The sequence below is a fragment of the Paroedura picta genome, chromosome 13, assembly GCF_049243985.1.
Source record: "Paroedura picta isolate Pp20150507F chromosome 13, Ppicta_v3.0, whole genome shotgun sequence".
Taxonomy (NCBI): Eukaryota; Metazoa; Chordata; class Lepidosauria; order Squamata; family Gekkonidae; genus Paroedura; species Paroedura picta.
The window spans coordinates 27,781,609-27,804,851 of record NC_135381.1 but is presented as its reverse complement, the minus strand read 5'-3'; the positions used below and the strand labels follow the sequence as shown (position 1 = coordinate 27,804,851).

General features: G+C 43.3%; 1 protein-coding gene across 10 annotated transcripts in view; it reads right to left on the bottom strand.

The window, feature by feature from the left end:
* The window catches only part of GRIA3 (glutamate ionotropic receptor AMPA type subunit 3), a 224,019-nt gene that overhangs the window by 70,613 nt on the left and 130,163 nt on the right, over positions 1 to 23,243 (bottom strand). For all 10 annotated transcript variants that reach the window (XR_013226333.1, XR_013226334.1, XM_077308701.1 and 7 more), the window contains 2 exons: positions 8,418 to 8,471; positions 6,247 to 6,408 (listed from right to left, as the gene is read on the bottom strand). Coding sequence is in view for 8 of the 10 variants with exons in the window: in XM_077308701.1 (XP_077164816.1) it covers positions 6,247 to 6,408; positions 8,418 to 8,471 (216 nt within the window). In the remaining 2 variants the exon portion in view is untranslated. The remainder of the gene's footprint in view (positions 1 to 6,246; positions 6,409 to 8,417; positions 8,472 to 23,243) is intronic.

Genomic DNA, 23,243 nt, shown 5'->3' with positions numbered 1-23,243 from the left:
TGGTCTGTCCGGAGGAAGGGCCAATCAGGCCCCCTCCTCATCACGGACTAATCCCACCCTAATCCCGCCCTAACTCCTCCCACAGAGCTCTTAGCCCAAACAGGGCCTGTGGGACCACATGGTATAGACTCTCCATCCGCAATGGTAATTGTTATCAGTTCACTACTTGTGTTTTCCTGCACTGTTGTCGGTTTTCAATAGGAAGCAATGGGTGCAGTTACTGCCCATTGTTTGTGTTGCTGAGTTGTGTCCTCCTGTAGCTGTAACTTGATACCTGGCTTCTGCTTGACAAACCATGGGCTTTCCCACATTCTCTCTCTCTTTGCATCTGTGTTTATGTTACTTCAGGTTTTTTATGTTCTGCATGTGCTTTGCTTCCTCTAGAAGCTGACTCGCTAGTACCTACATCTGGCATAAACACCTGCTGCACATACAGCTGTGTAATATTAAATTGACCACTAGAGGGAGTAAAACACAGGCCCACAAGCAATACAAACACACGAGCTAGGGAAATGAAAATGTACCACCATTGGAAAATGGACCACCATTAATATAAAACAAACTCCTAGTCCTCATTAGATAATGATCCATTTTTGGGAACATTCTGCCTCCAATGAAAACACTATTCAATGTTAGTGCAAACAACTTTCTATAACGCAGATTTCTTTCTTTTCTTTTTGGTTGCAATCTTCTTCTTTCTTGTTTAAACAATAAACTAGCCAATGTATGAGCTAGCCTGCTCAATGCTAAAACCGAAGCAATCATGAATCACATCTCCCTGGGCCATATTTCCTATTAGCTCAAATATGAGGTCAGCAATAAATCTCTTTATTTTTCTTTGCGAAAAAGCACTTTCACTACTTTCTGATGCCGTTCAAAATTACAGTTCTTACTGAGGTGATAAATTTGATAACTATTCCCATTCACTAGGAAGGAAAGATCTCTAAATGACATTTTTGGCCAGTGAGCTATATTTTATTTCAGAGAGTGTGGTAGAAACCTCTTCAAAATGAGAGATTTCATATCTTTATAAATATATTGCTTTTTCATGGCCAGGTTCCTATCTCTGACACATTTCTTTAAAAAAAATTAACAGAAACTGTAGAGCTTACAAAGTCACAATGGATACAAAACCATCTATGAATTGCACACCAATTCTATTTACCACCACTTATCATCCTTTGGGCTAAGGTCAGGTGTAAAGGAAGGGAATTTTTTCCTACCATGGGGCTCAAGGCAGTACACTTTCCCCATACCTATTATATCCTCCCAACTACCTTGTGAGATGCATTAAGCAGAGAAAGAATTTGGACCCAGTCTCCCAAGTCAAAGGCAAACATGCTGATCCTTATATTGCATTGGTTCTTTGCTAGGTATACAAAGGAAGATTTAATAAGAACAGTTCCACTGCATTCAACTAAGAGGGCTTACCTCCTCCCCCTTTCCACATAGGCTTTCTGTGTGAATGACAGAAAACCACATCTGCTACTTAAAGCTTTTGGATCCAGTACCTAGTGTAATCAGGGCACAAAGGGATTTTAAACAATTCCAGAGGTCCTGCAAGAGAGAGCTGTTCCACCAGGCCTATGGCTGAGGCCAGCAAATCAACACTAATGGAGTACTGGCCTCCCTATCAGTCTGAAAACATAACTGAGAATCATCTTGAATAAATCTGCCCAAACAATGACAAAGCCCTTCCCTTTAGAAAGTTTTTAGTTCTATCAGAGAGGAAGCTTTTAACTTATTTATCAATTTTGGAACCTAAATTAGATCAATCAATGTTTTAATTGTTGTAAGGTATTATATTGAATGTTTTAATCTTGTTGCTGCCCACCGTGAGCCTACTAGGGAAGGGCAGGCTATGAAAATAAAATATTATATTATACGATGGATTGAACAAAAATATCCTGTGCCTGATACTAAACCTGGCACCAATAGACCCTTTCAGATAGATAAGAGGCATTCTTCTGCAAACCACCATGGTACAGTTGCTAGGGTATCAGACTAGCATCCAGAAGACCCAGGCTTTTATTGCCCTTCTGCTATGGAAAGAAGAAGAAGAAGAAGAGTTGGTTCTTATATGCCGCTTTTCCCTACCCGAAGGAGGCTCAAAGCGGCTTACAGTCGCCTTCCCATTCCTCTCCCCACAACAGACACCCTGTGAGGTGGGTGAGGCTGAGAGAGCCCTGATATCACCGCTCGGTCAGAACAGTTTTATCAGTGCCATGGCGAGCCCAAGGTCACCCAGCTGGCTGCATGTGGGGGAGCGCAGAATCAAACCCGGCATGCCAGATTAGAAGTCCGCACTCCTACCCACTACACCAAACTGGCTCTCTTTGCTAGGTGACCTTGGGCCTGTCCCACACTCTCCTCTTAACTCACCCCGCAGGGTTGTTGTGAGCATAAAATAAAGGAGAGGAGAACGGTGTAAAATATGTTGAGCCCACTGTGGAGGAAGGCAGAGTATAAATGATGTATGAAGCAAGTTAACAAATATGGCTTTTTGGCATGATGTCTCTGAAAACTGCAGCCTTGTGCCATTTCCTCTTTTCTTCCCTGTAGTGTATAGCAAAGTAAAAAATTCATTACGTGCTCTCGGTCTGTGGCACATTTCTCTGTCCCTATTCTATTTTGTCCCCCAATGTTTGTGGGTATGGAGAAGCTCCCATCTCAGTGATGACATTGAGCTGACTCAATGTTATTGAGCGAGAGTGGGAAGAGACACAGGGCTGCAGATTTTGACAGCAACACTGTCTTCATCATGTAGAATAACCACTGCCTTAGCTTAGGGGACTCATAAATTAAGAAGCACCCAAGACTCCTGTTTTTCAAAACAGACAACGTCAAGGGAAATCACGCTCCCAAACTTTAAGCTACAGCTGTATTCCCAAGCTCTTGTCACAATGGTTAACAGTAACAAGCCTTAAAAAAAACCCTACTTAACTACCTGCCCCTTGTCATTTTTTTGTAAAAGGTCTCTTGCTCCTCCTTTATGAAAAATTTAAAAACTCAAATATTATAGGGCATCCCTCCCACGCAACATGAAATATTATATTTGTATTCTGCATTATTTTTGTGAATTCCTCCCTTTCCTCCCCAAAAGGGGATTTTTCAAGAGCTGTCCAATCTAGCGCTACACAAAGCCCCCTTCTCCCCCACTGCCTTCCTCAATCATCAGCAATGGTAATGCAGTCTCCTCTGATTCGAGCTGAGGGACATATCTAATTTTCTACTTTATTCAAATTCAGCTAACAAATGCATGAGCATGCAAAGGAAAGCGAAAGAAAGGAACTGACGACATGCCGAATAAATTATACAGCAGGATTTTAGTCTCTAGCCAATTTTATTTTCCAATCAAAAATATTGTACCTCAATTTCTAAAACTAGAGGTGTTTTGTTTTTTTAAATCTCAAAGTGGGAAGAAGTACCTGTTTGCTAAATTCTGTATAGATTTATATAATACAGGGTAAATTTGAACAAATGTTAGTGTAGTTTCTGAGCAATACCATGTATTAAGAGTATTTTAAAACATAGAGCCATTTTTTTCAGATGCACAGATGCTTTTAATTGGACTGAACAGCAAAATACCTTTCAGTGCTCTTGTAGTAGGAGATAACCCATCCTTGATTTACAAAAAAAAACCTGAATAATCTTGAGTGGCTCTCACATCCTCTGAATACATTAACTCATGCTCATGGTTGCTAACATGTAAGAAAATCTCATAGAACATAAACATCTTTTGAAATGTTAGGCGGTGGGAATCTCCCATTTTGTTACTCTTTAATTCTGTAGAATTTAAGTACAGTACAAGTGGGCTAAGATGTGACTAATCATGTTGAGTAATTTTCAGCTCAAGGATGTGCAAGGAGCCTTCCTTTCTATGACAATGTAGCAGACTTCTGGCAGAAGGAGTTGCTGCCTTGTAGCGCCACCACTGCAGATGGCCAGAGGAAAGTACTACAGCTTCCAATACAACAGGGATCATGTGGTATAGAGTGGTCCCCAACCCCTGATCCGAAGACCGGTCCCAGTCCGTTGATCAGTTAGTACCCGGCCACGGCTCCTCCTCATCCTCCTCCCTGGCTGCTGCCTTGGGGGCTGCCCTGCCACTCTGCTGCTGGCTCACCTTTGGTGCTCTCCAGCAGCCTCCATGGCTGGGGCTCCCTCTCGGCGTGGCACTGCGCAGATGATGTTGGCAGCACCCCACAGTGGGCAGTGGAAAGTCAGGGGCACCAGCAGAAAAGCAAATGGAGCAGGGGCTCAGGTGGCGGCGACATCCCTCGGCAAAAGACTACCCCCCTCCAGGCCTCAGTAAAATTGTCAAGCGTTGACCAGTCCCCGGTGATAAAAAGGTTGGGGACCAAGAGACCAATGTTATTCCATGCACTTCTAGAAATCTACTAACACTGGTTTGCCTTCATAATTCAAAGGCAACAATCTATACATTGCAAAGTCCTTGTGTTTGTTGGAGTAAAGTTTTGTGCCTTCTAGAAGATTGCTGGCCCTTTTATATTCATGACCATGGAATATGGGAGCCTTGCCCACAGTGTTTCTTTTGCATCCACAAATCACCCATAGAGCAACCATTGGCTTCACTGCAAAAATCTCATGCCAGTATCAGCTTCACAAGGTGGTTCAAGAATGACAAGACAGCAATGGAGAAACGGAAACAGGAGTGTGCAAGAATATCTAGTTTTTTTGGGGGTATGGGTATACTCAACCTGAAAAATATTGACCACTGCGGGGCAGGGTGCTACCCTTGGAGCCGGCTGGGACTACCCCGTGACCTGCGGGGTCGGATGCTGCCTCTGAAGCCGGTTGGGACTACTCTGCAACCCGCATGACTGCTGCTAGGCGTGGCACTTCCCCTAACACTGCTGGGGCCATCCCATGACTTGCACAGCCATTGGAGCACCACCTGCATAGCCAAAGGAAGCAGGGCACTCCTGCCATGGCAGGTAAGGAGGAAGGGAGAGGGGGTAGGGAGAAGGAGTATCTGCATGCTTCTGTCTGAAAGGAAGGGGGGGAGGGACCAGGGAGGAGGTTGAGGAAGCTAGAAGGAAGGAAGGAAGGAAGGAAGGAAGGAAGGAAGGAAGGAAGGAAGGAAGGAAGGAAGGAAAGAAGGAAAGAAGGAAAGAAGGAAAGAAGGAAAGAAGGAAAGAAGGAAAGAAGGAAAGAAGGAAAGAAGGAAAGAAGGAAGGAAGGGGAAGTAGAGTTGAGGGGGGGGTGCATGAATGTGTGTGTGAAGAAGGGAAGTACCAAATAGCCCTAGTGCAGATATGTGTTCGGCATACCCGTGAGAGGAAGGCTGTCAAAACTTTTATTTGAGACAGAGGCACCAAATTTACAGCATAACTGCTGGTGAATTTTCTTTAAAAACTTTCCAAGTCTGAAAATAGATTGGACCCAAAGAAGGTGGCCCCATCCTCTGTTGATTCAAATGGGGGGAAAGATATTTAAACTTTAAAGGGAAGGTAGTCTCTTTAAAATTTAAATACCTTCACCAAACGGAGAGTTAACGCTGAAAGCTTTTAAAGGGACTGAAAGCCCTTTAAATGCACTCCAAATGTGACTATCTGGTGGTCCCCCGAAAACTAAATATTTTTTTGGGGGGGGGGAGATTTAGTTCAGTAATTCTGGATAGCCAAAAATATCAAAATCTCTGTCCAGCTGAAATAAGAATAATAAGAGTTAATTTTTATATATCATCTTCCTCTACCAGGAGTCTCAAAGTGTCTTACAGTCACTGTCCCTTTCCTTTCCCCACAGCACTTAGGTGTGATAGGTGAGGCTGGGAGAGCCCTGATATTATTGCTCAGTCAGAACAGTTCTATCAGGGCTGTGATGAGCCAGGTATTTTTCTGATTTTTTTTTTTTTTGTGGTTTGGATTAGCCACATGCATATCCCTAGACTGAAATAACTTTTTATTTTGCAGTGAAGTTGTGTCAAGAAAAAGGCCAAAGTGTATCTGAGAATCAAAAAACTCCCAGTACATGTTTGATCCAAAGTCTACATGTCATCACTTAACAAACTGAGCACCTTCTAATGTGTAGATTGATCCTAACTCCTAATAACTTCAGCACAAAGGGAGCTGCTTTTGGATCGCCCATCCCTGTTTGCTTTTTTCAGACCACCAATCTGACCACTGTAAATTGCTTGAACTTATCTTGTGTTTAAATGTTGGTACCGAGCATTTTTGAGCCCTCTGAGAACAGAGTACCCTTCTTTACCCATCTGATGCTTACCTTTAATGGTGAATTTTTGGCTTCTGGAAATTCTCTTTCGTCCAGTCTAACCCAGCGCTGCATAAACTGCTGGACCATGGGGTTTTCGTTATTAATGATCTGAAACCCAGTCACGTTGGCACCTCCTTGTACCACTCTTTCCATTGAAACATCTGTAAAACCCTGGAAAATGATGAGAAAGCTCAAGCATCTTGCAAACTGCTGCAGTAAGTGAAACAGATTGTTTCCTTTATGGCTATTTATGATCATATATTGGCTACTTATCTGATCCCTTAACCTAAATGAAACATCAGAATGGAAGGGGTAAACACGTTGGACTTTAATGTTCTGGGGAAACTGTTTTAATTGTGTATTTGTACAAAGGATTACTTTCCGTTGACTATTTATGCAGTGCCAGCATGACAGAGGGCATAGAACTCCTATATACTTTGAGTTCTTCTGTGGATCACTGGAAAGATTTGGGAGGGCAGGCCTTGTAATGAAATCTGCACACTGTGGTGCTATTGATGAAGAAGAAGAAGATCCACATTGATCCACAATGGCTGACTTGGATTTGGAATGCCTTGACCTTTGGAATGCCAAGACAGAACTGAGGGGTGGTGTACCTGAATCAGGAAACATGCATACTTCAGGAAGCATTCCTACTTTTGAGCCTACAGGCCATATGGTTATTGGCAAGAACAGAAGAATCACGATGGTTATAGAAAGATAAGTTATATTCTCAGCGTATCAGCATCTGATATTTGTCCTTAATGCCTCTGACTTTAGTAAGGTCATATTCTAGTTAGCAGGCAAAATGTGCATGACTGTAGAAGGAAAAGTGTTTTCAAATAGGAATGTAAAGACACTGAGATCTCGCAACTGTTGCAAGATCATCAAATATGTTTTTAAAAAGTCTTCTGTAGGATAGGAGGGGTACTTAATGGTAAGAAACACTGGAAAAACCTATCATGAAGAATAGAAAAGTGTATTTAAAAAAAATAGAAAAACCAAGGGCATCCCATGTGTGGCTACTGAATATAAACATATCCCTCTCCACAATAAGCCTTAAATTAAACTGCCAGAATTGGACAAATGAATTGTTAAGAAGGCTAGCGACTCCACTGAGAATTATGGATAAACTCTGGCTTTCTGTAACAGCTGCAAAATAATCAAGTATAATGTAATATTTTTTCAAGATTGTTGATATTTTTCTAATACACTTCATCAATGTTGGAGAACTATATTCTAGCCAGGATTCAATGAGATCTGCATGCACTCATGGTGAAGTTTAAGATTCCCCTTAAACATAAAAGTAGTTCATTTACTTATAAGGTTTTTTATGCTGCCTCTCTAAAGACTAGGGGCTATTATGTACATACAGGTTTTCACCCAAGTTAGCATGTTGATCTGTTTAAATTGTCATTAAAAATGGTTGTGTTTATGCCTGTGCTCTAATACTACATTTTTTTCTGCATATGATTATGTATTTGAAAGACTTACAATGACAAATCCTTTAGTGGGGGGGGGGGCACTTCCTCCATTGTGCTAGATGCTCACTGGTAGGCCATGGTCAGCAGCAATGTTACTTGACCGCCACTCTGGACATGCTGCTGCCAATGCCTCATTGGAATTTTAGTTCATGGACATGGAGACCTCAACAACTTGAATGCCAACACTACAAACTTCCCCCCCCAGCGGTAAGCAGTTCCTAGTAGAAACTGCTTCTGAAGGAATGAATAAACTAATTTCTGCTGGTGCAATGTTGTAATAGTATAGGTGGGAGTGTCTACACCAAACAAGGGGTGCCTCAAGCTCACCTTTGATGGCCAAGGGTCTAGGGGCTGTCTGTTCACCCACTGGTATACAGTGGCACAGGGGAGGGGACATGTGAAAACAGGTGAAAACAGGTGTCTTCAGCACCATTGTAAAAGAAAAGTCATAGTAAAACAAGTTTCAAATACTGTGCAGAAACTAGTGGAAAAGGCGCCATCACTGCTATGATGTTCGTCTGTCCTTCCTTCCTTCCTTCCTTCCTTCCTTCCTTCCTTCCTTCCTTCCTTCCTTCCTTCCTTCCTTCCTTCCTTCCTTCCTTCCTTCCTTCCTTCCTTCCTTCCTTCCTTCCTTCCTGCTTTAGCTACCAGAAAATGATACAACCTAAATGTCAATATATTATTTCTCAAAGTTCTTACCAGGTTAGCAAGCATGTAGTGATAGCTTCTGGAATGTTTACTCAGGGTTACAACCTGTACCAAAGAAAAACAAAAAAATGCATTACTTCATGAAAGTAAGTTATTTTCAACAAGGACAAAATGGGTGTGGTGGTGGTCAGAGGAGGGGATGGTCTTCCAAACTGGAGAACTTGCCCAAGTATACAACTTGCATCCAGCTAATGGTACTCACATTTCCCACTGAACTGAGAACATGTCAAGGCAAGCCATTATTTCATATATCAAACTATAATACTATATTTATCCAGAAGGAAGACAAGGATTTTTTCCCCAAGTGTGCTATCAAGAGAATACAGGGTTGGCATAAATTCTTACATGTTACAACTATGTACAGTAATGCAAAACTTTTTGCTTATACATATTTATAGAGATCATCTTAAATTCAGGGTAGTATTCTTCCTAGGGATAAGCCCATTTTTTAGTTTGCTTCAAATTTTCACTTGAAGTAACAAGATAATAAATTGGGTGATGAGATGTCACACAAAACTCCTGCACATAAATTCCAGAGAAATTTTGGATTGCTGGAAGTTTTTGAGGGGTCAAATAGCATTATGATGTAAGATATGCTGTCAACTGGCTATGGAGAGATCTCCAAAAGTAGTTTAAATGTATAGTGTTGAAAATGTGATGTGTTGCACATAGCTAGTGATAGGCATCTACTGGGGAAATGTGGCTCAGTTCACTGTGTTCCTTGTTATCGAATCACAAACCATCATGAACGTTTAGAGCAGGGGTGGTCAAACTGCGGCCCTCCAGATGTCTATGGACTACAATTCCCAGGAGCCCCTGCCAGCGAATGCCAGCGAATGCTGGCAGGGGCTCCTGGGAATTGTAGTCCTTGGACATCTGGAGGGCTGCAGTTTGACTACCCCTGGTTTAGAGGTCAAAGGAACCAGTTTAGTTCTTAAAATTTGTGATGTGGTAAAATGCCCCCCAGGGATACTAGAGACATCAAACTCACAAAGGATCCCCAGTTGATTCTCTTCTAACTGCCCTCCAAGTTTGGTGCCCCCAGAAAAGTGCTTTCTGGGGAGATGACAGATGCAGGTTCAGGAGTGTATAGAACAGATTCTACACAAACTGGACACATCAAAGTTGCAGGGGACCTTCCCTGAATATGTTTTCAATATATTCTCCAATTTCCACCACCCCCGCCCAGTAAACAAATAGATAATATTCATGAACTGCCATACACCTGCGCAAACAGCTTGCAAGTTCATGGAAAGTTTGTGCTAGCGGACCTGTCACAAACTTCAGTTCTCAAACCAATTCATTACAAACTTTAGTTTGTGAGCTGGTTTGCAACTGTCCCTAAATATAGCTGTTTACTTTTGTTTGCTGTAGCTGCTACAGCTCAGCTAGTGGGCCCCATCCATCAATATTGGCCTGTGGTTATCAAGGATTGATTAAACCGTGTAAAGGATTTTTATAACACTAGCAGTAGTATCATGTGTTCAGAGAAATACGTGGTCATAATTTAGAATTACTGGCTTCTGGCCAACAGGCTGGATGTAGGCCCCCAAAGGAAATAGAAAACCCACATTCTAACATCTTTTGCTTGATTTTGTATGCAATATGTAAAAGAAGAGTTCTATATATAACAACACAGGATGTCTAAGAACATATATTCAATAACTGTAAAGTCCATATTGCAAAAGGGCACCAATTATGAAATGAACCACCTGCAAACGGAGAAAAGGGCAGCCCTGAGGCAGAGAATCAATCAATCAATCCATTAGTAGTAGTATTATGATTCTAGATCAGCTGACAAAAATGGGGTCATCAGAGTCAACAGCATGCATTGCCTCAAGAGATTTGTTAAATCAGTATCAGAATGATTCATTTATTGATTTATAGATTTAAACCCTGCCTCTCCCGGCAATGTCGACTTGAGGTGGCTCACAGAACAAAACAATAAAACAGCACCCCATAAAATCCCATACAATATTAAAATTAACATATGCTGACAACCCTTCGATTAACAATTCAAAATATCAAGATGGTGGTCAAAATATAACTCCGCCCCCCCCCACAACTTCACTGCTCCAACCTCAAGTTGCAACCAGATGGTATATATACAGGTTGTTGATCTTCCTTGTTTCACATCTAATGCTTAGTACTTAACACAGGGCAGGACCCCCCCTCCCCCCCCCATTTAGATTTTTAAAAAATCCCTAAGTTCTCCAAATATATGTCTATGGAAACACAGGCTTTCAATTATGTTTAGTCCTGATTCATCAAAGCAAATGTCATCTTCTTACATTTAGTGTGACATTCACTTGTTAGGATGAAGTGCTCAATGAATGTCTCCTACCCACACACAGATCCTGGTAACTGCTGAAGGCTCCCCTCCTTCCCTTGCCAAGCTCAGTCACTTTTAGGCTTAAACAGCAAGCAATAGTCCGTGGTTACTTTCTCTTTTGACAATCCATTTCTAAACACAGAGAAGGCTCTGCTGCCTGTTTCAGGGAGAGGAGGTGTTAGAAAACAAAATACTCTGGTGTGCAAGAGTTTCGGCCGCATAAATTAAAAAAAAAACAAGCCAGAACACCACCACCATGGAATAAAACTAGAAAAAGCAAAGTGCTAAGTACAGTAAGAAGAATGGTGCCAACTAATGGAGCTATCCTAAGTAGGTCTACACAGATTTTATTCAATGGGGCTTACTTCCAGGAATTCCTTAAAACCAGTTTAAAGATAGGTGGATTCCACATAAAAGGTAAAGGTAAAGGTATCCCCTGTGCAAGCACCGGGTCATGTCTGACCCTTGGGGTGACGCCCTCCAGCGTTTTCATGGCAGACTCAATATGGGGTGGTTTGCCAGTGCCTTCCCCAGTCATTACCGTTTACCCCCCAGCAAGCTGGGTACTCATTTTACCGACCTCGGAAGGATGGAAGGCTGAGTCAACCTTGAGCCGGCTGCTGGGATCGAACTCCCAGCCTCATGGGCAGAGCTTTCAGACTGCATTTCTGCTGCCTTACCACTCTGCGCCACAAGAGGCTCTGGATTCCACATATGTGTTTAGAAACATGACCTGGATAGCTCAGTGCCTCTTTTGCATGATGGATAAGCTGATGAAAACTCACTAAATACATCGGGGGTTTTTCCTGATCTCTGCACAGAAGAGTGAATTTACTCCGCAAAACTGATTTTGTTCCACTTTCTATGTGGTGGTGGTGGGGAGACCACGGAGACATCCAAAGGGAAATTTGGATGAGAATCAGATGAAAGCATCCATGTTTAAGTCTTGGGGATCAGAAAGAAATTTTCATGATCTAGCACTGGAAGCATAAAAAGTCCCAGGCAGATGCTGCATTCTGAAAGCACCTACAGACTGCACTGGGAATTGTAGACCATGGACATCTGGAGGACCACAGGTTGGCTACCCCTGACCTAGGACACCAGCTTGGGTGCTCCTCAGTTTCTTCCAAATTGTAATCCCTACCCCAGCTGTTTTTTTTGTCTGCAGGTATGCCACATCTGCTCATATTTATTGCTCTATCCAGCCCAGCTGTGCTGGATCTACTGCACTGGGTGCTTGACATTCCATGCTGATTCTGCGAAGCCTAATGGATATCCAGCAAAATATATTCCGCTGCATGTAATTTTAAGAAAACACGCAAGGAGTTAACATACTGAATTCCCGCTTAAGAACATACGACATTTTAGAAGGAAATTCAGTCATCATTTATACACAGAGAATTCCAATCTTGTTAGAGGAAAAATGACCTAATTATATCATAATAGCACTTTTAAAATTCAGCACATCTTCATAGCCTCAAGCAAATAGTGCATACAGCATGGAAAACACTGCAGCAATCAAAATGGAAACAGAGGGGAGTTTATCAGAACCAATCAGCCATGCTAGCATCAGCTGTACAGGAGCAACAGAAATTTGAGCATGCTTTTCCACCAAGCAGAAATGCAGGAGTGGGATGTATAACACTTGTCAGCTGTTTACATATTATTGAGCCTAGAATGCTAGGTACGAAATAGAATAGTCAAAGGTTTTAATGACTGCATAAAACTTGTATTGAACTCCTTAGGAAAGAGTTCAATACAAGAGAGTTGTGTTCCCACTGCAGGTGAAAGCAATCCCTATTTCCCTTGCTCTGGAGCCCAGGCTATTCCCCCCCCCCCTCCAATGATGAATTTTATAATCTACACACCACAAATATTCCATGAAAAAACATGCCATTACAGGTGATATAGTGGAATGATCACTATAGCCCAATGTTTTCATTTAGTAAGCCACCTAAATCTAATCATTTTCATTCATATCAATTGTAAGAAAGGAATCCAGTGTTTGCTGGGGGCAGTGTTCCCTTGCCATCTCTGAAAATGATTATTCAGATGTTCTTGAGTTCTTTATGTTTTTCTCTCACCAGTTACAATATTGAAGATGTCAAATAGTGCATTTTGGAATAAGTGACAAGTCATAGAAACATGCCTCTTAGAAGCTGCATGAAATTGACCTGTTGTAATTTATCTTCCTTACTTTTCATGAAATTGACCTGTTGTAATTTATCTTCCTTACTTTTCAATAGCACAAAGCAAAGAAGGTGTTTTACCAATAATTCATGTAGCTCAACTGAGAAAAGAGATTGATCACAGATGAAGTCTGACATTTGTGGGTCCAGACTGCCTTGTCTAGCATAATTTTCTTGATAAGTGTGTGAAGCAGAGTAGCTTCACACAGAACTATGATAATATGCAGAAAAGCCCTGCCCAGCATGTTCATCTTAGAAGTTCCTAGTTATGTATAGCCTATGCCTTATCTCACACCAAGGTAATGTTCCAACTTCCCACTCTGTCCTAGATACACTAACAAGGACCAATGGTCCAACTGCAAATCCAAATCCTGGCCTGGCTAAACATTGTATTATCATCAATATGCACCATCACAAACTGTGTCATCCCATTCAGCAAGATGTCCACTAGTCTCTGAAAAGATGCCGTCAAAAGTCCTAAATCCAAACGGAAGTACAGCAAACTCATAAAGAATGTGGCAGAACGGGCTGCCTCCTCAACTTATGCCACACCTGTGGACCCTATTGCAGCCTTCTACCCCCTTCCCAGGGTGGGACTTATCTCTCCCCCTTTGTCGCTGCCACCACTGACTTTCTTGAATAACCCTTACCGAGGGACAGTGAGACCCCTTGCCAAGTTTGCTAGTGTTTTGGAGTTAAAACACTGAATGTTCCGGTCCTGCCTGGAAAGTGGGCAACCATCTAGTTTTGCCTTGTTATCCTCTCCTCTTGGCTCCCAATGCACTAGCACTATCCAAGCATGGGAAACTAAGTAGTCCAGAGCAACAGTCACTTTTTAATACCAAAAAAGTTATTTACCCTTTAAGATTTGTAAATTAACAATCCCACCAGGACACTACATGAGATAAAGTAACATCACTTTTAAACACTCAGTGCATAAATAAAAGGGTTAAAAATGCACTTCTCTTTACTTATACTCCCTTACTGAAGAAGGGGAGAGGCTCACTTTGCTATTCACAACCCAGTCTCACCATCTGCCTCCTGCACTTCAGCAGGTGAGGCTCCTGAGAGCCGGGTTCGATTCTGCACTCCCCCACATGCAACCAGCTGGGTGACCTTGGGCTCACCACGGCATTGATAAAACTGTTCTGACCGAGCAATGATATCAGGGCTCTCTCAGCCTCACCCACCCCACAGGGTGTCTGTTGTGGGGAGAGGAATGGGAAGGCGACTGTAAGCCGCTTTGAGCCTCCTTCGGGTAGGGAAAAGTGGCATATAAGAACCAACTCTTCTTCTTCTTCTTCTTCCTTGCTGGCTGCACTTTGTTTAATAAATATTTGTAATGATTTTTTAATACTGTTTTGCAGCTCAACTGCTGGGTTCCTGACTTTTGTTCAGGTTGGGTTTTTGGTTTTGCATTCAAATGGGTAGCCATGTTGGTCTGAAGTATCACAATAAAATCAGAGTTGATAGCATCTTTAAGACCAACAAAGATTTATTCAGGGCGTGAGCTTTCGAGTGCAAGCACTCTTCATCAGACTATGATCTCCTTACATGACAGGGAATATATAGCAAAAATCAATTATGTCATATCAGAAGACTGTGTCACAACCAAATACAGGCAATGATAATCCTTTGTCAAAACAGCCAATCAATCCCCTGTAAAGTGTACTTTACAAAAACACAAGGAGAGACCAAACTGCCTTTTATCAGTGATCAAAGGTTCTCACTTCCCCATATGCTGCTTGCTCTATCTGTCTCCATACAACTGTGAAACATTCCTGCCAGGCAATTGCTGGTAAATATCCCAAGGCCAGGGAGTCAAACTCAAAATTCCATTACATTGCCATATCTTACAGTCACATTATCACAAACAAAATAAATAGTGAGGAATATGGATACACAAGTTGAACAAGGTTAGATAAAAAACCTTTGTCCCTATTGAGTCCTGGATATGCCATAGTATTGAGTGTTGTAATAACTTGCATTTTCTGCAATCTCCCTTTCTAGCCTGTTCTTGAAGTTTCTTTGCAATACAACGGCTACTTTCAGGTCCCTTATTGAATGTCCTGTAAGGTTGAAGTGTTCCCCCTCATGTGTTTCAATGTTGTGGTTTTTATGTCAGATCCATTAATTCTTTGGCATAGGGTTTGACCTGTTTGCCCTATGTAGAGAACAGAGAGGCATTGTTGGCACTTGATGGCATATACTAAGTTGGAAGATGAACAGGTTTATAGACATTTGATGGTATAGGTGATGTTGTTAGGTCCAGTAATTGTGGCACTGGAGTGTATATGGCAGCAAAGTTGTCATCTGGGTTTGTTGCAAGCTCTAGTACCAGTGTCCATGTTCACATGGGATGCTGCATTGTTGTGGGTGAGGAGTTATTTGAGATTGGGGGGCTGTCTGTGTGAAAGAAAAGGTTTACCCCCCCCCCCCATGCTTGGGAAAGAGAACTGTCATTATCCAGTAAAGGTTGTAAGTCACTGATGATGCATTGTACTGTTTTGAGCTGAGAGCTATATGTAACCACTAGTGGTGTTCTGTTGTTTTCTCTTTTGGGTCTGTCTTCTAACAGGTTTTCTCTTGGTATCCTTCTGGCTTTGTTAAGTACCTCACTGGCTGGGTACTTAATGTCACTAGTTGATTAGCAACTTCAAAAACACCCTTGGGGCTACCACCAACCCAAAAGGGAGCACCCTGTACTGATAGTGTTGACCATCGACCTAAAACCTCAGAAACCTCTTGTGTTGAGACCAAATCAGAACATGAAGATAGGCCTCCTTTAAGTTGATGTTAAAAACTCATTGTGCTGCAAGGAATCTGTTATTGTCCTCAGCATCTCCATTCTAAATTTGTGTAGGTAAACCAATTTGTTCACATACTTGCACGCCAGTTCCCGTTGGATTTGGGGACCATAAAGAAAAAAAGAGTACACCCCTTCAAAATGCTTGCATTCTGGAACCTTCTCTATTGCATTAATGGTTAATAGGTGGTCTATAGCTCACCTTGTAATTGCTCTTTTTTCTGCACATTTGAGGATGCACTGGACCTCATAAACCTGTCTAGTGGGATGGTACTGAATTCTATCTTGTAGCCCGTTGTCAAGGTTTCTGAAGCCCACTTGTCTACAATGGGAAATGCCCACTGATCCTTGAACCATGCCAGACAGCCCCCCCCCCATTGGGGTGGTCAAGCGAGGCCTTTGACTGGGAACTGGAGTCGTCTTGTCTGTCAAATCTACCCATGGACCTATGCTGATACCTAGTGAAGGAACCTCCCCTTCAGAAACCTCTCCTGAACTAGGTCCAGGACCCTATATGAAAGTCCTGATGGAATCTTGGGAGGGTCCCCTGTGAACGAAAGGAACTCAGTTGACCAGATCTACTGTCAGTTCTCCACTGCACATACCTGGGCATTACCCAGGTATGTGTAGGTATGGACTAGAAATCTGCAAAATGTAAGGATCAAAAGAACTATCTGGGTCAAGGAAGGAGAAGCTTTGTTCTTCCTTGTCCCACAAGAATCTTTGAAAAGGAGAACCAGTGCAGACAAACCTCTCTTTGCACAAGTCTATTCTCGGACTTCTTCCCACATCTGATAATGCTCTTTCCCACCTCTCCTCCCTACTTGGTTTAACTGAGTCCTCTTTCTGAAGGGGTTGCCTTGGAAACTAATTAAGGCATGATTCTAGTTGTGAGTAAAGTTTCCATCTCAATGCTTGAGTTCAAAGACATATGCAGAAATTAAGGTAATGCCTGCACAGATAACAAAGTGCATGATGCTTTATTTGGAGATGAAAAAAGACATTAATGTTACAACCACAGTCCTCTCTTTCAATACAGCCTTTCTTCAAAGAAAAAGCAGATGTGCTAGACCTGAGGGTTGCTATTGCTCAGAGAAAATCAATTCATTTGCATATGACAGTTCATTTAAACAGAGGTCAATTTGAAATAACTGGCTACTGCTAAGACAAACTGAGGTCATCTAAAGATGGCTGCTGGAAGGTACTCTCCACTATTTCAGGTACTATAGGTTGATACACAGTCTACTCCTAAAAAGAAAAAGTCTTCTAAGGCCACTGATTTTGATGGATTAAGAAGTTACTGTTTCGGAGTGCTCTAATAATCTCTTCATAGCATAGGTCATATATAGAGGCATGATAGGGAAACCAGAAGCCCCGGCCCTCTTCCTGATCTGGACTCTCTTGAGGATTGCCAACTTTCAGGTGGTTCCTGGGGATCTCCCAGAACTGCAAATGATCTCTGTGTGATGGTGACATTTTCCCTTGGAGAAAATGGTAGCTTCAAAGAGTGGAGTCTATGGCATTACACCCTGCTGAAGTCTCCAGGCATTTTCTAAGCCAGATTTATCAACCCTATCAATCAAGCAAACACAGGAGAAAGGCTCTAGCCACTGAATCACAAAACAAGGAAAAGTAACTAACATGCACAATAATGAAACAGAAATCATAATGATAACCAATAGGAGAAAACAATCAACCACATTCAGTAAAAGCATAATTATGGTTAATGGTTTCTTGGTTATTCATGGACTATTTTCTTCAAAGCGGCATACAACTTAGAAAGCTTGGCTACTGCATGTTCTAAATGAAATGAAAATAAAAACAGTTCAGGTAGTCAATAGTGGGTACAAATGCCAGAAAAATAAGTTGCTGGAATAGTTACAGACAGCAAGGTAAGCCTTGCGCTGGCAGAAGTAAATGTGGGAAAGATTAGTTTTTTGAATCAAATTGCCTGCCTACTCTCTTTCTCACCCTCTTAGCAATTTGGAGCATAATTTAGACACCTTCTATGCTTGCAAAAAGTTACCATGCTTAAATGACAAGGCAGCATTCCAAAGGATATGTTTACCTCCACAGGAAAGACCATTTATAGCAAGGTAATCTCACAAAGTGTAAGTGTCTAATTGCATTTAAATGAGAGGGAGCTTGAATCTCTTCTGCTGGGGAGCTATCTTCCTTGGTTTCATCAAGTTATTCTTCAACTAGGGGCCAAGCCCATTGTATTCAGGAAACCAACAGGCACTGGATTGGGATGGGGTGAAAGAACTCGGTGGATGGCTTCCTCCTTCCCCCAGGTCCTGGAAAGGCTGAAGGCAACTCTTAGGGAACTCACTGATAGGGGTAGCTCTCAGGCAGCAGGGATCTGCAGCCTCCAAGTCTCAGAAGAAAGTGGAAGGAGGAAGAGGGGTGGGGGTCAGGGGTGGGGGATGGAAGGCGAGTGGCTGGCCGCTGGACGGACAGGGAAGCTGGTTGAATGAGGAGGCCCTCACGGGCAGGACAGCTGCCCTTTGTGAGTATAAAGTGCTGAGTGGCACTTAAGCCACGAAACAAGCTCCTCGAAGGTCTTACCAGAAATATTGTGGAACAGATTAGGCTGCACCAATGAAAACATACCTTGAAAAACTGGAATACCATAAAGTAAATTTCAGCATCTGTCATGGTCTTTCCTGGCCCAACCCTAGAATGGATCTGGCTAGATCAAGTCAGGACCCTCCAGAAGAACATCTGAGTTCCATGACAGGGAAAACATTACAGCTAAGACTCCTGGGAACTTGAGAAACCAAGAGCCCTTTCTGACTAGATCTGTCTACCTCTAGAGCCCTCAATTCATCCCCAGGGCATCAAGAATAAGATGTGAAAGATGCATGCAGATGCCTGATCCAGACAATGTACATCTAGCTGTTACAGAACCAACATGGTAAGAAACATGCAAACCAGAAGACCAGAAATGCAAGAATAATGTTAAGTTCAGTGCTAGGGTGGGAACAGTCTGGGATTGAGGCAGCTGGTGTTACATATTGCAGCAGATGATGTTTAGAGTTTGGGCTCACAGGATCCCCAAAACAGAGCTAGGAAGACAGGAGAAAGAAAATACGCAGAAGAAAGGCAATTAAAAATAAAATAAAATAAAAAGGCAGAATAAAAATTTAAAAGGCATTTTGAAGGCCTTAGGGGATATGTTCATCATGTTGGGACAATACATTCTTCACTGCTGTTCAGCTTAATGTTTTGTTCCCTGGATGCTTCCACTTAATCCCAAAGTTACCTCTTGGTCTAATTGTGACTGCATTAAAAAACCCCCCAACACCCAGCTTCCTTTTAATAAGAAGCAAAAGCTCTGTAGAATAAGCCCCTTTGTAATGTTTCACTATTTTGATATTGAATGTACTTCTTCCTTCTTATTTCCCCTTTTGGGAATTTGAGTCTAAACAGACACCAAAACACTCTGCCTTAAAATAAGATGTGTTTCCTTGGCAAGGCAAAGCTATCTTTCTGAACCGGAGCCGGGATTAGAAAGACTGTGCTACAATGGCTGCAATGGCCTTTCTCCAAAACCAGATGCAGAGGGTCGCTGTGGGGGATGAGTTATCAGACCCCCTTGGGCTCCCATGTGTAGTACCACAGGGAGTGATTCTCTCTCCCACATTGTTCAACACCTATATGAGCCCTCTAGCCCAGCTGGTCCAGAGTTATGGGCTGGGTTGTCATCAATATGTAGATGACACCCAGCTCTGATGGAAGGATGGATGGACTCCCCTCTGGATACATTTGAAAGCAGTGGCTGGGTGACTCAGCCAGAGCCGCCAGAAACTCAACCCCTCCAAGACGGAGGTCCTGTGACTCGGTAGATGAGGACAGGATTAGGAAGTGCATCTCCCATGCCTGGATGGGATGCAATTAACACCTGCACTGACAGCAAGGAATATGGGTGTGGCCTTTGATGTCTCTCTTTCAATGGTAGCCCAGGTGGCATTTTTCATCTGTGCCAAGCACAACTACTAGTGCCCTACCAATTCTCTGAACACTTGGCCATGATGATCCATACAACAGTCACTTCCAGGTTAGACATTTTTAACTCATTCTATGCGGGCCTACCCTTGGCTTTGACCCAGAAATTACAGCTGGTCCAAATTGCAGCTGCTGGGGTCCTGACTAGGACATCTTGGACGGCCCATATTTAGCCAATTCTTTGTCAACTTCATTGGTTACCAGTCTGTTTCCAGATCAAGTTCAATGTATTGGTATTAACCTTAAAGGCTATACGCGGCTTGGGCCCTACTTATCTGCGGACGGCCCGTAGCTCTTTGGGGAACTCATTCAATCATGTTGCAATCAGGGCTCAAAAGGCCCTGGCCCTGGTCAAGGCCAGGCCAACATCCCGGGGGCCCAGGACAGCCAGCAGATTCCAAACCACAAAGCGTAGCATCCTGTGGGGGGCATAAGGAGATAGGCGGTCCCGCAAGGCTGTGGCTGGAGCTGCTCAGGGGCAGCGGGTGCTCCCTTCCCCCCAGCAGCCCACAGTCCCAGACCCTCTGGCCTCGCTTGCAGCTCCTGCTTACCGAAGAAGTTGGAGGGGTATGCAACCCAGGGTGGGACATCCTTCCTAACTGGCCATTTGTTGGACAGATGGTGAATCAGGAATGGGACGGCCTTGACAGATTACTTGATTGGTGGGTAGGCAGTGAGTCCCAGCTCCTCCCTTAGCAGCTTTATCAATGGTTACAGATTTCTTCAAAATGGCACATTAACATTTTAATTTTTTATACTTATTCTGCTGCTGCTCAACTTTTTAGGTTCCTAATTTGTGCACACAGGCTGGGTTACTTTGTTCCCTCTTTTGTTATTTCCTTAACTGGAAATGACAGTAATTAGGGTTGCCAACCTCCAAGTGGCATCTGGGGATCTCTCACTATTACTCCTAATCTCCAGGCCACAGAGATCAGTTCCAGTGGAGGAAATGACTGCTTTGTACGATGGACTCCATGGCATTATACAGCTCTGAGGTTTCTCCCCACCCACTCCCAGGTCTACCCTCAAAGTCTCCAAGTGTTTCTCAATTCAATTAGGGCCCAAATGATTAGATGTCCACAAAATATAAATAATCAAATTATATTAACATTGTGCACAGCTTCTAAAGTTAAAACTTAAAAACATAGATAAAGCTCATGGAAGAAGAGTTGGTTCTTATATGCTGCTTATATCTACCCGAAGGAGGCTCAAAGTGGCTTACAGTCGCCTTCCCTTTCCTCTCCCCACAACAGACACCCTCTGAGGTGAGTGAGGCTGAGAGAGTCCTGATATCAGGGCTCGGTCAGAACAGCTTTATCTGTGCTGTGGTGAGCCTGTGATCACTGAACCCGCAGACTTAATGCAAAGCATTAACTCTGTGTATTTCATTGATATTCCAGCATCCCTTCCTTTTTGCTGGGTACATCTTCTAAACACAGAGGGGGAAAATAATCTGAAATATGCAAATCCAAAGTTATCCTTTCCCATGGCACTGCATTATCAGTGAAGTACAGTTGCCTATGAGTATCCCTACTCCAGAGATCTAAGAAGCGTTTCCATTTCCCTAAAACTTTCTTTCTAATTTACTTTATGTGGAGATAAAGACTTTAACTGGACAGAATGAAACAAAAGCTGGCAAAGGAAAAGGGGGCAGGGAAAGTAAATTGTCAATGGTAAACTGGGGGGGGGGGGATATCTCAATCCTGATTTCCACTTGTGAGCCAGAGATCTCTCAGGAGCTTCCCTTGCAACCCCTCACTTAGGACTAAAGATCTCACAAATGTTGGAGTGCAATTAGCAGGTAATCTGGGGGAAGGCCTACCTTGTAGGGCTATATGTTGTGAGGTTTAAATTTTCCTGGTTGTGTGCTCAACAGAGACAAGTGGTTGCAGGAGAAAGAACTACAGCCAGTTCCAAAGACATGCCTGGGCAAGTTTTCAGTGACTTACCTAGGGCCTTTGATTCAGGAAGGCAATGGCCACTGGCTCCTGGACAGGAAGAAGAAGGGCTTTGTTCTCTCCATGTTACCTCTTAGCATTTTGTCCACTGAAGGAGCAAGGATTGCCCTCCAATGCTCCTATGGCTCAACATATGACAGACAGGTTTTGCTCAAGCTTCTGATTGGCAAACAGGCTAAACAGAGAATGATGTATCTGAATACATGATTTTGCCAGTAAAGTTCTTCCTATGTTTCACACCTATGTTCCTGTGCCTCACTGGAGCTCAGCCTCGTGGATTTAAGATAACGCCTTCACTATAATCCTTCTAACTGTGAAACAAGAGTGGAACCTTTCAGCTCTGAGGAAGGATATATTTTTTTCTTGTTGGCTGACCTTTTCCTAGAGCTTTCAGATCTGCTACGGTGTCTGAAGCCACTGGAAAGGTTTATTGAGAATACCAAAAAGAATTCCCAACAACAAATCATTTCTGCTCTGAACTGGAGAACCACATATTCAGTAGCCCTATTGATATGACAGTGAGTGCACATACACCTGGCATGTATATGCATGCACCTGTTTGTAAGAAAGAGCCAATGTGTGTTCACTTTTACAAATGAAACGTGCGGTTTCAGTCACATGTTCAGTTGCACATGTGCTGAATGTAACTTGAGAGCTTGTATAAAACAAAAGCAAATGCACATTGTACATGGATTGCAGCTGCTGCTACTGCTATGCTATTGCTGGACCACGCAGCAGACCTGTGATTATGATTCATGGATCCAGAAGAGGAAAACCAGTTGGCTTAAAGGCATAAGCCATTGAGATAGCTATGCTGCACTGATCCAGACCCATACTCATTTATACCTCTGTTTGAATAGGGACAATGTTGTGTAATTGTGGATAATAACTGAACTGGCCGTGCAACAGTAATTCAGATTTGCAGTTTCTAAGGGATAAGGAGACATTTCCACATCTTTACACACATTGAAGGATGAATACTTAGACCCAGAACCTGTGCCAAACTCTAGGATTTATTTATTTATATATTGTACTAGTAAATAAGCCCGCTGCTCTTGGAATGCAGCGGGCGCTAGCAGGGGTTTGGACAGTGAGGGGGCGGCTGTCGATGGCCACGGGGTGAGGGGGTGGACTCTAGGGGGGTTCCGCGTGAGGTGGAGGTGGGTCATCCTCCCCCCCCCGGCGGCGCAGCCTACGCGGAGCTGGTGGCGGGGTGGCATCGGCGGCGGCACAGCCTATGCGGTGCTGGCGGCGGGGCGGCCATTCTCTTCCTCACTAGGCAAGGGAGCCCCCGGCAGCCACGATCTGCGCGACTGCCGGGGGCTCCCTCGGGGGGCGGCCTGACGCTTTGTGCCTCTTGCCGCGTCAGGCCGCCGGGCAGGGAGCCCCAGGCAGCCGCGCTCCGCGCAACTGCCAGGGGCTCCCTCGGACCACTCTTGGAGCTCGGACCTTGAACCACTCTCAGAGCTCTTTCAACCTCACCTACCTCAGAGGGTGTCTGTTGCAGGGAAAGGAAGGGAAGGT